This window comes from Pseudophryne corroboree, chromosome 1 (assembly GCF_028390025.1).
Source record: "Pseudophryne corroboree isolate aPseCor3 chromosome 1, aPseCor3.hap2, whole genome shotgun sequence".
NCBI classification, from domain to species: Eukaryota; Metazoa; Chordata; class Amphibia; order Anura; family Myobatrachidae; genus Pseudophryne; species Pseudophryne corroboree.
Genome location: NC_086444.1, coordinates 172,365,510 through 172,380,754, shown reverse-complemented (window position 1 = coordinate 172,380,754; position 15,245 = coordinate 172,365,510). Strand labels below are relative to the sequence as shown.

Below are 15,245 nucleotides of genomic sequence, written 5' to 3'. Positions count from 1 at the left end.
TATGTTAGACGCCCCATTACAGCCCAGTTACACCCATTCCGTTGCATCACCCACATTTGCGTATAAATGGTACTGTGGAATGCGTTGTACAAAACACATAAGATATGCTGCACAAACACTTGTGGTCAACTGCACATTAACCTCATTGATCTACTATATACTTCAAACAAATTCACAATAGTCATCCCAATGGGGTGTTTGTTGTTTAGTGAATTTTTAAAAAAATTAGTTATTTTTATACTCTGTTACTAAATAGCCTCAGTATCAGTTATAAGCATATGTCATAATAGCAATATAGAATATTAGATTTTCGCTATTTTATATACTTTTAGTTGGATAAAACTTATGTGCAATATGGATCTGAAAAACAAGTGCATATTTGTCTATTTAACATGTTTCAAAATGTACAACATAATTTACTTTCATTATTTATTTTTGTAATTTTCCTGTTTTTAATCCTTTTAGCTTTGGCATTACCATCTCTTACAAATCTCAACATTTTGGAGATTGAATTTAACTATTCTGTGAAAGCTGAAGCAACAAATAATTTTGGTATTTATGAATATATTCATTATATTTACAGTACATTTACAATTACAAAATAAATGTTCTGAGGTCATGCTAGGAAAGTCGTAATGGTGGGACTAATATTGTAATTATTTTTTTTAAATGTGTTTCTATGCCAACTTTTTGTTATGCAAAAATGATTCAATTGAAATACAAAAACTTTTGTAGACCAAAGAGTATGCAAAAATTAGAAAAAAACTTAAGATGTGTAAAATTAAGTAGATTATCTGCAGCATCCAATGCACTTTCTTTCTAACCAAGCAAGCAATACAACCGAACGGAGTAAATAAAAGGAAAACATTTTATATATACAGTATATATATAATCACATGATGTATATACCCTGAAGAGTCTCTGATAGAAACACTGTGGGGCATATCCTTCACTCTCTTGATTCTGGCAGGAGAACCGTGCATGTGCAACAGCATACTTGTCAGGTCGGACATTGTGCTTCTGCCGGTCAGGGTCCTAGCACCCCGGACTGAAGAGAAAGCTCTCAAAGCACTCTCTCCAGCAGTATTTACTAAAGTTATTTTGCTAATAATTCCCTGTTGATGGCAGATTCTATCTGAAACTGGTATCAAATACGAAGTTTAGTAAATGCTGTTTTTAGTAAACAATCTGACAGTGGTGTCCATTGGGGTGCAAAATAGACGGCAAAACCAATTCTTAGTAAATTTGCACCACAGTGTGTAATATGTCCTGTAAAATATACTTCTTCTGTATATTTGGTGTATAATGACATCACCACTGTAGAATTAAACTTTTATTTGTAAAGTAGTGATGTCACTTCTGTAAGTTAGAATTTATATTCAGAAGCTAGTTGTCACGTGTCAGATCCCAGGCCCTCCTATCAGCGTCTGGTGGTGACTTATACTGCCTCTAGTGTTTCCCCTATACTTATGTCTTCCATATGTCTGGCATCTCCTCCAGTAATTCCTGCAGAACTGTTATGACATCATCCAGTCATCTGGCAAACCAGCAACAAGCAGCTCCCAGTCATGTGAGCGAATTCGCAATAATCTGTGGTGATGCCGTATATACTGTAAATCTGCAAGTGCTGGAAGATAGTTACCAGTACAACTTCACTCTCTAGTGGACAGACTGCAGCACTTGGCTCCGTCATTTGCAGTGCAGTTTACAGGCTGCTAATCCTCTATAGTTCCAGCCTGCAAACTCTGAGCACTTACTTCTGCTGACCTGTGCAATTTTCAGACTACTAATCCTCTGTAGTTACAGCCTAAAAAGCTTGTGCAGTTTCCAAACTGCAAAACCTCTGCAGCTCCAGCCTACAAACCCTGTGCAGTTAACCGCTGCTGTATTGTGTAGTTTCCTGACTGATGATCAATCATCTCCAGCTTTAGTCTGCAAGTCTGTGCAGTTTCCAGACTGCTAATCATCTTCAGTTCCAGCCTACAAGTCTGTGCAGTTAACTACTGCTGTTGTTTGCTGTTCACAAACTGCTAATCATATTCAGCTCCAGCCTGCAAGCCTGTACAGTTACCCAGTGCTGTACTGTGCTATTCCCGGAGCGTTGGGTATGAAATGTAGGCATTCGGGATGACAGTGGTGAGAATACCGATCGTGTATCTCGATGGTGGGAATCCCGACAGCGGAAAGGTAAGTATACTTACTTTTCCCCAATGCTTCCCTAACCCACCTATCTGCCAGTGACGTGCGGTGGGGTGAGGCAGGTGAAATCTGGCTCTGGTGCTAGCCAGTGTCTCTTGAGCAATTTAGCTCACCGCACGTCCCTGCTACCTGCTGCCTAAATCTAACTACCGCCAACCACAGTCTAACCCTAACCCCCCTCCCACAGCCTAAAGGCCCATATAGACGGGCCGATGCAGGAGAGAAGTGTGCTGAGCGAACCGCTCAGCACACATCTCTCCCACCGCTCAGCACAGCGCGATCTGTGCTGAGCGTGCGGGGGGAGACAAGGTGCCGCTCACTTCACCCAGTGGGTGAAGTGAGCGACCCGCTAGATTGGCCTGCACAGCAGGCCAATCTAGCAGCAGCGATAGCGATGCGCGGGGCTGCACATCGCTATCGCTGTAAGGGCTACACACAGAGCGATCCTGCTTAAATTCTAAGCAATCTGGTCAGATTGCTTAGAATATTGCTCCGTGAGTACCCCCCTTAACCCTCCCCAGTAGTGCCTAACCTTAACCCCCGTTTCTGCAGCCTAAACCCTTCCCTTCCCCCCCCCCCCAGCCTACACTCCTTTCCCGCAGCCTAACCCTAACCCTTCCCCCGCATCCTAAACCTATCTTCCCCTTCCCATGGCTGACCTCTCCAACAGCCCGGCATTGTCTTGTTCGGGATCCCAGGTGTCGGGATACCAGCGGTGGGTTTGTGAACCTTGTCGGGATGCAGGCGCCGCATTCCGAGCAGCATCAGCAATTCAACTGCTGGGGTCCCCACAACTGGCATCCTGACCAGATCCCTTCCCAGACAATCATTTCCAGCACATGCTTGCAAGCCTGCGCAGTTAACACTGAAATCCTGAACAATTCCCACACTTATTATCTGCAAGTTACACCTGCAGTTCCTGTGCAGTCCCAGCCCGCTTCCTCATTTCTGTTCCAGTCTGCTACATCACCACAGTAGCAGTGCTATACAGTTTATACTTGTGCTCGTCCACCAAACTACTGCATTCCATTTCACCAGGCCCACATAAAGAGAAATATATTATAACCTGCAAGCTTTCACAGCACTTCAGTTTAGTCTTTTCTTTGCAACTTCTTAATTGGTAGTTACTGGGTGGCAGCAAGTCAGTGTCTGGGCATTCCCACAGAAAAATAAATGCTCCACGGATGTATTGTGAACATGTAGCCAGAGTTACTACCTAGTCTGTCATGCATATGCACAATGGACTCCAATTTCAGTCGTACTGTATCTCCAGCATCTAGCATGGGGTAGATGTGTCATTTATATGATGAGGTTGCCACACAGTTTCCCAGTTCAGTGCTTTGATGCCTGGTTCTAACTTCAGCTTATCTTCTGGCTTTGTGTTCTGCCTGCCCTGATCCTCACAGTTTTCCTGACTCTTCTTTTGTGTTCTGCTTGCCCTGATCCTCACAGTTTTCCTGACTCTTCGGGGTATATGCAATTGCGGTCGAATTCCCGAAATTGTCGACTTTCGGGACATTTTCGCCAAAAAAAAAAAATCGTCAATGCAATTCAGTACTTTCCGTCAAAAAAACGGACTTTCAAAATTCGACTTTTTGAAATTCGACTTTTTGAAATTCGACTTTTTGCAAATTCGACTTTTCTGCAATGATACAAGTGCTGCAATTCGACCAAAGTGTATTCAATTCAAGTTTGGAAATTTGACAACAGTGCTTTTAGACAGCAAATTCGTCATTTTCAATCCGCCACACTTTGGAGGGTGAAACCAATAAAAAAAAATTAAAACATGTTTTTTTTGTGTTTTTTTTTCTTGGTAATATCAGATCTATTTATATTAGAAGGGATTAGGTACTTGGTTTGTCTTTTTTGGAGGCACAAGTATTATTTATATATTTTTAAAAATAATATATATTTTTAATTTTTTTTTTTATAGATGGAATGGTAAAATCCTGGGAAAAAATGGCGTGGGGTCCCCCCTCCAAAGCATAACCAGCCTTGGGCTCTTCGAGCTGGTCCTGGTTCTAAAAATGCGGGGAAAAATTTGACAGGGGATCCCCCGTATTTTTAAAACCAGCACCGGGCTCTGGTGCTGGTGCAAAAAATACGGGGGACAAAACGAGTAGGGGTCCCCCGTATTTTTCACACCAGCATCGGGCTCCACTAGCTGGACAGATAATGCCACAGCCGGGGGTCACTTTTATACAGTGCCCTGCGGCCGTGGCATTAAATATCCAACTGGTCACCCCTGGCCGGGGTACCCTGGGGGAGTGGGGACCCCTTCAATCAAGGGGTCCCCCCCCAGCCACCCAAGGGCCAGGGGTGAAGCCCGAGGCTGTCCCCCCCATCCAATGGCTGCGGATGGGAGGCTGATAGCCTTGAGAAAAATGACAAGAATATTGTTTTTTCCAGTAGTACTACAAGTCCCAGCAAGCCTCCCCCGCAAGCTGGTACTTGGAGAACCACAAGTACCAGCATGCGGGAGAAAAACGGGCCCGCTGGTACCTGTAGTACTACTGGAAAAAAAATACCCAAATAAAAACAGGAGACACACACCGTGACTTGTACAACTTTATTACATACTGCCGACACACATACTTACCTATGTTGACACGAAGCAGTCGGTCCTCTTCTCCAAGTAGAATCCACGGATACCTGAAAATAAAAGATAATTATACTCACCTTCCAGCGTCCAGAGATACATCCACGTCCAGAAAATAATCCAGGAACTTGGCAAAAAAACAAAACGCAAATACCCGTGCCAGCGGACTGAAAGGGGTCCCATATTCACACATGAGACACCTTTCCCCGAAATGCAGAGACCTCTATGTGGCAGCTGTCACAGAAAGGTCTCTTCAGCCAATCAGCGAGTGCAACGTCCTTGCACTCTGCTGATTGGCTCTGTGCGCGTCTGAGCTGACAGCGCATCGCAAAGCCTCTCCATTACTTTCAATGGTGGGAACTTTGCGGCTAGCGGTGGGGTCACCCGCCGGTCAGCGGCTGACCGCGGGTAACCCCCCTGCTGACAGCAAAGTTCCCACCATTGAATATAATGGAGAGGCTTTGCGATGCGCTGTCACAGCACAGACAGCGCACAGCCAACCAGGTGAGCGCCACGTAGTAGCGCTTCCTGATTGGCTGAAGGGACCTCTGACAGGAGTCACGTGGGGTCCCGGCACATTCGGGGAAAGGTGTCTCATGTGTGAATATGGGACCCCTTTCAGTCCGCTGGCACGGGTATTTGCGTTTTGTTTTTTTGCCAAGTTCCTGGATTATTTTCTGGACGTGGATGTATCTCTGGACGCTGGAAGGTGAGTATAATTATCTTTTATTTTCAGGTATCCATGGATTCTACTTGGAGAAGAGGACCGACTGCTTCGTGTCAACATAGGTAAGTATGTGTGTGTCGGCAGTATGTAATAAAGTTGTACAAGTCACGGTGTGTGTCTCCTGTTTTTATTTGGGTATTTTTTTTCCAGTAGTACTACAGGTACCAGCAGGCCCATTTTTCTCCCGCATGCTGGTACTTGTGGTTCTCCAAGTACCAGCTTGCGGGGGAGGCTTGCTGGGACTTGTAGTACTACTGGAAAAAACAATATTCTTGTCATTTTTCTCAAGGCTATCAGCCTCCCATCCGCAGCCATTGGATGGGGGGGACAGCCTCGGGCTTCACCCCTGGCCCTTGGGTGGCTGGGGGGGGACCCCTTGATTGAAGGGGTCCCCACTCCCCCAGGGTACCCCGGCCAGGGGTGACCAGTTGGATATTTAATGCCACGGCCGCAGGGCACTGTATAAAAGTGACCCCCGGCTGTGGCATTATCTGTCCAGCTAGTGGAGCCCGATGCTGCTGTGAAAAATACGGGGGACCCCTACTCTTTTTGTCCCCCGTATTTTTTGCACCAGCATCAGGCGCAGAGCCCGGTGCTGGTTTTAAAAATACGGGGGATCCTCTGTCAAATTTCCCCCCGCATTTTTAGAACCAGGACCAGCTCGAAGAGCCCGAGGCTGGTTATGCTTTGGAGGGGGGACCCCACGCCATTTTTTCCCGTTTTTCCCCGTTTTTTAAAATCGCGGCAAAATCAGGCAAATCGGCAGTTTTTCGCCCGCGGGAATGTCGAATCCGTTTTTCATTGAATATGGTGAATTCCGGCAGCCACCTGCCGGAATTCACCTGTCGAATTGTGTCGAATTAAAAAACGGCGATAATTTGCCGCGATTCGCCGTGAATTGCATATACCCTTCTCCTCAGCGCTTGATATTAAATAAGTTTGCTCTTTTATTTTACATTTATTGTCTCCATTACTAATGTTTATTACTGTGTTTTCACCATTTGCCACCTTATTATTATGATTATGTTGTGCTGCTGAAGAAGCTCTTGTATCATTTCTCGTTTACTCAGTTTGGAGCAATAATGAACTTTGCCTGTGGTTGTATTTGCTTTGTTTATTTGTTAGACCAGATTTGCATCCCTTTTATCCAGCAGAATTACACTGACCATTAATAAGCCATTACTACCCAAGCTGTAGAATACTTGGCTTTATCGGAAAGGTGGCCGTTATACCAGGGCCGGCAACAGAAATATTGGGGCCCGGTGCGGTGATACCTCAGATTAAAATAAATATATATATATATATATATATATACACCTGAGACTAGCCGCACATACTTTCATGGCACACAACTGTAGGATTTGCATGGCTCCATAAAAATGCTGAAATATTAAAAAAATTACAGCCAGCAACTTCCACTTCAATAATTCATGATTTCTCCAGGAGGGTCCACAGGTTATCGACAGGATAACAATGGTATATGATGGAGTGTCAGCGGATTGGCACCAATCGATCAAAGTTTTCTGGCCTCCCAGGATGCAACGGGCCCGTCCATATATCCCAGCCCACTAGCTCAGGCAAATCAGTTTTTTGCGACAGGAGCTGGACCATGGTCAGAGGGCTGCGTTTTTTTAGCAGCCCTAAGCTTTCTTATTTTATTTTTCTATAGTCTTACTAATTTTTGAGTGATCTCTCTAAACAGCGTCTTATACGCACCTTAGAAAGAGTTTGGTCCAACAACTCTCCGCCGGGTCGCGACAACGCTTACCCACGAGTACAGTGCTGTTTTGGCGGGCGTCTGTGTCGGATATACTAGCAGGTCCATCAGACGTTACCAGACTGTGGTCGGAGCATGGGGAGAAGGTAAGGCATCGGTTCCACTTAGCTACATGGAATACGGACACAGCCGCACTGTTTTGGGAGGGGACTACCAAACAGTAGCTGACGCGGCTTCCACCGTGGGTGCACCAGTGCTAGGCCTTAGGGCTCATAGGTTCTATGAATAGCATGAGGCCGCGATCCCTAAGGTTGATGTCAGCAGGGGGAGACAGAAGCTCTCCTGGTCGCCCCTCCCCCCGGTCCATGACCAATTTCTACCAAGACTCCCACCATGAACTGTTTCATCGCTTCCGTCCCAGACACTGCCACGAGGGGACCCGGTCGCAGCATAGGCGGCTGTGTGACCGGTGCGTCTGCGTCCACTGAGCGTCTGTGTTCACTATAGGTTCGTGAAGCAGCAGTGTACACTAGTAGCGTCTGAAATCAATCAGCGTTCGCTATCGTATTGATCGATCTTGGAAGCGAGGTGAGTCTCCATGTATCCCACTCTACTGAGTACGGGGTATACAGCACTAAAGCTCTATCTACCTTTTGAGTACGAATAGTTAGATAAGTGCCTATTACATATGAGTCTGTATACACTTACTGTTGTTTCTCTCACATTGCGTCTGAATACGTTAGATCGGTTTTAAACAGTATCAGTAATATGTTCTCCTACATACTTAAAGATATGTTTTTAGTTGATGATGTGTTCATATTGCTAATTATACTAATGTATAACATGTGACTGACTGCTAGTGTGTTTGCTGACTTTATTATATGTCTGTCAATTGTCCTTTCTGATCCTCAATGCTGGTGCATGGGTAGGGTCAGATTGTATGTCACTTTAAAAACTTTAAAGTGATTACAGTCACTAATTGTGTAGTACACTGTGAAAGTGATGATTATTTATCATGTCTAAGAGCGGCAAAGGTGAGGAAGGTACACTCACAGCAACACCAACACTCATTTCATGTTTGCAAAGACATTATCCAGTATAGCTGAATGGATAATTCCTACACCATCTGTACCAGGAATAGGTTACTCTATTAACCCTTACATGCAGTCCCTACCCATGGTATATTATTTACACCAGCACCTGCTCAAAAGCAGGCTGATAAACTGAGGGTAAGTAAATCTTCACCTTCACAGGCTACACATGAGGCAGAGGAGGATTCATCAGAAGATGAAGGCTCAATTAATTCTACTTCAGCATACGAAGAGGAGGAAGAAGGTCTCAGCTCAATGGCTATAGCTAAGTTAATTAGAGCCATGAAAGCCATTCTTTCCTTAGAGGATTCAGCAGAGCCTGTGTTAAAATCCAAGGCACCTGTGTCTAAATGTCCTAAAACAGTTAAGACTGAGTTTCCAGGGTCAGAGCTGTGGTTTAGAATTCCAAGGAAATGGGATTCAAGTTATCCTCTTCCAGCTAGGGATTGTTTAAAAAGGGAGGTGGCCCCTAAAGTAGATACGCATGTGATTCGATTAGTGCAAAAATCTATATTAACTTTGCCTTCAACATCATTAAATGATGTTACAGATAGGAGAGTGGATGGATTTCTAAAAAACATTTTTTTCCCTGACTGTGGCAGTCATAAGGCCAGCCATGGCTTCTGCTTGGATGGCAAAGGCAGTAGCTGCCTGGGCTGATACATTGGAGGGGGATTTTCCAGTATCTTCTAGAGAACAAAAATCCCATATAGCTCATATAAAACAGGCTGCAATATTCTTGGAAGAAGCAGCATTAGATATGGGTACTATCGCCTCCAGGGCATCAGCTTCAACAATAGCTGCTCGTAGAGCAATATGGTTACGTATGTGGAAGGCTGATTCAGAATCCAAGAAGGTTTTGGAATCTTTGCCTTTTTCTGGAAATATTATTTTTGGGAAGGAATTGACAGATATTCTGGAGTCAGAAGCAGACTCCAAAAAGGTCCAGTTTCCTTCCACATACAAACCCAAACCTAAAGTTCCGGTTTTTCGGCCCTTTTGAGCTCAAAGAAAAGTTAAGGGAAAAAGTGATCGCAAGCCCCAATACAACAGGTCTGGTAAGACTAAAAAACATTGGGCTACTAGAAGACCGGCTTCCAAATCCGAAGTTAAGCCATCAGCCTGATGGTGCGGGCCTCCAGGGTAGGGGGCCGACTTCTTCAGTTTGCACAGATTTGGAAGCAATCTACAACAGATGCCTGGGTGCAGGAAGCGGTGTCTCTAGGTTATGCTTTTCCCTTCAAGAAGCATCCTCCTCAAAGGTTTTTTCGTTCCAGCCCGTCTCGGGTAGAGGCGAACACCAGGGCTTTGTAAGAAGCAGTTCAGAAATTGCTTCACTCAGGAGTATTTATTCCAGTTCCCCTTGCACAGTGAGGACAGGGTTTTTACTCCAACCTATTTTTGGTTCAGAAGCCAAATGGGTCATTTCGGCCCATTCTCAATCTCAAAATGCTGAACAAATACATTTGGGTACAGTGGCAAACGCAGGATTTGCATGGGGGGGTTTCCAGAACTGGGTGGAGCAAATCACGGGGGTGGGGACTGAGGTGACCCAGTATATGCTGAGTCCGTAAAACTAGTGTGTGTGTGTGTGTGTGTGTGTGTGTGTATGTGTGTATATATATATATATATATATATATATATATACATATTGACACAGGTTGAGTATCCCTTATACAAAATTCAAAATCCCCCATTTTTGGGTCCCCTACTGAGAAAATAACATATATATTATATATTGTGTGTATATATAGATGTATTATATAGATATATAATATATATGTATATGTGTCATTTTCTCAGTAGGGGAACCAAAAATGTGGGATTTTGGATAAGGGATACTCAACCTGTATACCTATCCACACATATATATACCGTATATACACACAAATATATATATATATATATATATATATATACATACATATACATAGCATATTAAACATGCATGCACACATATATATATGTATATATATATATATATATACACATACAGTACACGTATATATACACGTATATATATTTATATATATTTATATCTCATATGTGTGCGTGTGTTTATATGTATGTATGTATATACATGTGTATATATGTATGCACATGGACATATATGTACTATAATTAAAATAAAGTAAACTTTTATTAAGCACTTACAAGTGCCACCAGGAAGACAGCAGGCTGCAGAGGACGCGATTTTTTTTTTTTTTTTTTAGTGGAGGGGGGTTTCTGGGTACTCGGAAACCCCCCCTGGGTGCGCCACTGGGGTACTTCGGTTTCGCATGGAAACGTTACGTTCCATAATCTTGGCCATGGAACCAAGAGATTATATGGTATCCCTGGATATACAGGATGCTTACCTACATGTTTCTGTAGCACTGTCCCATCAGTGTTATCTCAGGTTTGCTATCCTCCAACATCATTTTCAGTTCCAGACTCTACCCTTTGAGTTAGCCACAGCCCCCCAGAGTATTTACCAAGATTATGGTGGTTATGGCAGCTTATCTCCGCCAGCAGGGGATAAGAATTTTTCCATACCTCAACGATCTTTTAATCATGGCACAGTCACAGGAATTGCTCCTATCTCATCTCCAAGAGATAATAAGATGTCTACAGAAACCTGGGTGGCTCATAAATTGGGCAAAATCGTTTCTGTGTCCGTCACAGCGGATGACTCACTTGGGGGCTGTTCTGGATTCTGGTCTACAGAGAGTAATTTTACCTCGAAACAAGATATCCAAGGTACAGTCAAGGATTCAAGACTTGCTACTTGGTCAAATAATATCCATTCACGCAGTAATGCGAGTAATAGGGTTGATGGTGTCAACATTCGATATGGTGGAGTATGCACAATTCCACTGGAGGCTTCTGCTGTGTTTGATTCTTGCCAAATGGAATGGACTACATCAGACAATAAAGAAACTATGGTACTTTCAGTAAAAGTAAGTAGGTCATTAGCCTGGTGGCTACAGACATTCCATCTGGACAAGGGGAGACCCTTTTGGATATCAGATTGGGAGGTTCTGACAACAGATGCCAGCCTCCAGGGCTGGGGAGCAGTATCCGGAAGGTTGTGCTTCCAGGAACAATGGTCCAAAGATGAAAGTTGCCTGCCAATAAATGTGTTGGAACTTTGGGCCGTATACATGGCACTAATTCAGGCAAAGAACATTCTACGAGGAGCTCCAGTCCAGATCCGCTCGGACAATGCGACGGCAGTAGCGTACCTCAACCAGCAGGGAGAAACTCGCAGCCAAAAAGCAATGAAGGAGGTAAGTCACATACTAAAGTGGGCAGAACTACATTATCCAGCCTTATCTGCAGTGTTCATTCCGTGAGTCCTAAACTGGGAAGCGGACTTTCTCAGTTAACACACCATTCAGGCAAACGAATGGGCTCTACACCCGAAGGTCTTCAAGACTCTAGTAGACAAAAGGGGGTTGCCAGAGATAGATCTCATGGCATCCCATCTGAACAACAAAGTGGCCGCATACGGGTCAAAAACAAAGGATCCCAGAACAATCGTTCTGGACACCTTGTCGGTTTGATGGGACTTTCATCTAGCTTATGTGTTTCCTCCGATCACCCTGTTACCCAGGGTGGTGAGAAAAATAAAGCAAGGAAGAGGTGCCGTGATACTAATAGCTCCAGCTTGGCCCAGAAGGCATTGGTATACGGATCTGCAGAGAATGTTGATGGATGCTCTATTTCTGCTCCCTCAACATCCAGACCTATTGGCGCAGGGTCCTTGTTATCACAGACATCTGGATCGACTGTCTTTGATGGCGTGGCTCTTGAAACCTCTATCTTGAAGTCAAGAGGATTCTCTCAACAGGTAATTCAAACAATGCTCAGAGCAAGAAAACCTTCCACAGCTTGTATTTATCACTGAATATGGCAAACCTATATTCATTGGTGCAGTGAAAGAAAGGTGGATCCTAAGTCTTTCACAGTTTCCAGGGTCTTAGCATTCCTTCAAGCAGGAATAGATAAGGATTTGAAGGTGGCTTCCTTGAGAGTGCAAGTATCGAAACTGACTGTATGGTTTCAAAAGAAAATTGCCAATTTACAGGATGTGCATACTTTTTTCCAGGGAATGCTGGGCATTCAACCTCCGTTTGTTTCACCTTCAGTGCCGTGGGGCTTATGTGTAGTCCTGAAGGCCCTTCAAGTTGCCCCATTTGAACCACTTAATACAGTGGATCTTAATTGGTTAACAGCTAAAGTGCTCTTTCTACTGACCATGGCATCAGCTAGAAGAGTATCAGATTTAGGGGCGCTGTCATGTCGTTCTCCATTTCTGATTTTTTTATCCATATAGAGCAGTTCTCAGAACTAGATCTGGGTATCTTCCTAAAGTGGTGTCTAAAGTCCACCTTAATGAAGAAATTGTAGTTCCGGCTTTTCAGGTATCGGGACTTTCTGCGGGAGATGCATCGCTGGACGTCGTCCGTGCATTAAGGATCTATGTGGATCGTACTAGTGCCATCAGAAAGACACAGTCTCTCTTCATTCTCTATGGATTTCACAAGAAAGAATGGCCTGCTATTACACAGATGCTGGCAAGATGGCTTCGAATTACGATTTCAGAAGCATATTCTCTAGCCGATCTCCCTGTTCCGGCTAATGTCTCTACTCACTCTACTCGTAAGGTTGGTCCTTCATGGGCAGCACAGCGTGGTGCTTCAGCAGAACAGATTCATTAGACATTATGCCTTGGATACCTTTGCCTCTCATGACGCTGAATTCGGGCGAAGGGTTCTCCTGTCCGATCAGGAGTGTTCCACCACTAAATTGCTTTGGGAAATCCCATTGTTATCCTGTGGATAACCTGTGGACCCTGCCGGAGAAATATACGTTATGGTAAGAACTTACCGTTGATAACGGTATTTCTCCTAAGTCCACAGGATCCACAGGGATCCCTCCCTGACGCACCTGATTTGAGGATCCTTCTACTCACCAGCCTCTTCCTTCTTGTAGAGAAGGGTGTGCATGTGTGTTCTTCTTGCCTGATTAGGGCTCTACATGATGCTCCTGTATATTTTATCACCATATTGTAACAAGATCCAGATCAATGATTCCATAAAGTGCAAAAAAGGGTATCCGGACTCCAGGTCGACAACAAAAAGGTCGACACACCTTAGGTCGACGCCAATTGGTCGACACACCTTAGGTCAACGTGGACAAAAGGTCGACAGGAACAAGGTCGACATGGAAAAAGGTCGACATGAGTTTTTTATGTTTTTTTTTTCTTTTTTCGAACCTTTTCATACTTAACGATCCACGTGGACTACGATTGGAACGGTAATCTGTGCCGAGTGAAGCGAGGGCACCATGCCCGAAGCATGGCGAGCGAAGCGGTGCACTAATTGGGGTTCCCGGTCACTCTACGAAGAAAACGACACAAAAAAACATAAAAAACTCATGTCGACCTTTTCCATGTCGACCTTGTTCCTGTCGACCTTTTGTCCATGGCGACCTAAGGTGTGTCGACCAATTGGCGTCGACCTAAGGTGTGTCGACCTTTTTGTTGTCGACCCTGAGTCCCAGACCCGCAAAAAAGTGCATAATATACAGGAGACCAATTAGTAGCAAACAAATGTGGGACACATGGTTGCATATAGATACTCATCCACAATGTCCCAGATGAAAAGACAGGCTGGTCATCCTGCAGGTGCATCGGGCTCAACAACCATTTTGGTGTGCTACCCACACCTTAGTCATGAGCTAATGACACATACCCAGCTAGGTGACTAAATACCCCACACGCTGATTACAGACAACATTCATCTGTATAAATTCCAATCACCACCACCACGGGAACCACAACCGGAAGTATACTTCGTTACCAGGAAACCCACGTAACGCGGAAGTGACAAAAGTGAGCATGTGACCGTAAGCAACATCCTGTCCCACTGTGTAAGACAGCCTCGCCAACCATGCGTAAGCAGCAACGCCAACCACCTCCTTGCATGTGTCCAGAAAACACATCCGGTCACGTGAGATGGCTGGCTCAATACATTGTTACAAAATATATGGCCGAAGCCAAAACACACATTCTATTGCCATGGCAACAATCAAATACCATATAAATAATGAGCATATAGAATAAGCAAACATGTACTGGCATATAATGATTACTGTATAAATAGAGTCTGCAATAAACAGCGCAGGGGCACATAGTCACCCAGTACAAACAATAAACCATATAAACTTATATACAAAACAAAACCACTGTGTACACACAAGAATACATCAAAAACAAATTTATTGCCAAATTCTCATCTTTAGACAAATTAGAAAAAGAGATTTTTTGTTTCTCTATAAGCAAAGTTGTACCACGTCTAACAAGTCAAACAAAAGTCTCTATGGAAGGATTGACTCCAGGAGGGTCAAAGGTACTTTTAGGTATAAATTGCATACGGGGAACAGTCACTTTGGGAGTGTTTTGTTTAGCAAAAAATACTTTAAGTTAAAGCAACCAATGAAATTTGTAAAGTTCAACCTCAAAATCAAAAGGGCGTTGGCTGTAAGTTCTAACAAACAAGAGTCCTTTAGATAATATAGATATCTCATGCACAGTTGGTGTATAGGATGAAAGATTAAAAATATTTAATCCCGCCCACTTTCTGATTTCTCTTTTTTACGGTGTCTCTGCCCTCCCCTCATGCCTGGTCTTTTCCTCTTCTGTTTTTGTACCTGCTCCTGGTGACACTTCCTCCTAAAAAAGTAGATGAATTTGCTTGTGATTGGTCTGAGTCACTCGCCGAATTATGGGTGTCTATCTCAGAGAAACTCCTATTAGCCTTATTTCTCCTAAATCTTGTGGCCCCTCTCCTTCTCCAATAACTGAATATCAAAGTTAACTTGTTCAATAACCCCAAAATCATTAACTGAAACGAGCACTCATTAAG

General features: G+C 43.9%; 1 protein-coding gene across 1 annotated transcript in view; it reads left to right on the top strand.

Moving 5' to 3' along the window:
• LOC134893970 (baculoviral IAP repeat-containing protein 1e-like) overlaps positions 1-15,245 on the top strand; it is a 206,552-nt gene that overhangs the window by 170,102 nt on the left and 21,205 nt on the right. The window contains exons 12-15 of the mRNA XM_063913733.1: positions 466-552; positions 8,440-8,669; positions 10,761-11,603; positions 11,699-11,933. Coding sequence (XP_063769803.1) covers positions 466-552; positions 8,440-8,669; positions 10,761-11,603; positions 11,699-11,933 — 1,395 coding nt within the window. The remainder of the gene's footprint in view (positions 1-465; positions 553-8,439; positions 8,670-10,760; positions 11,604-11,698; positions 11,934-15,245) is intronic.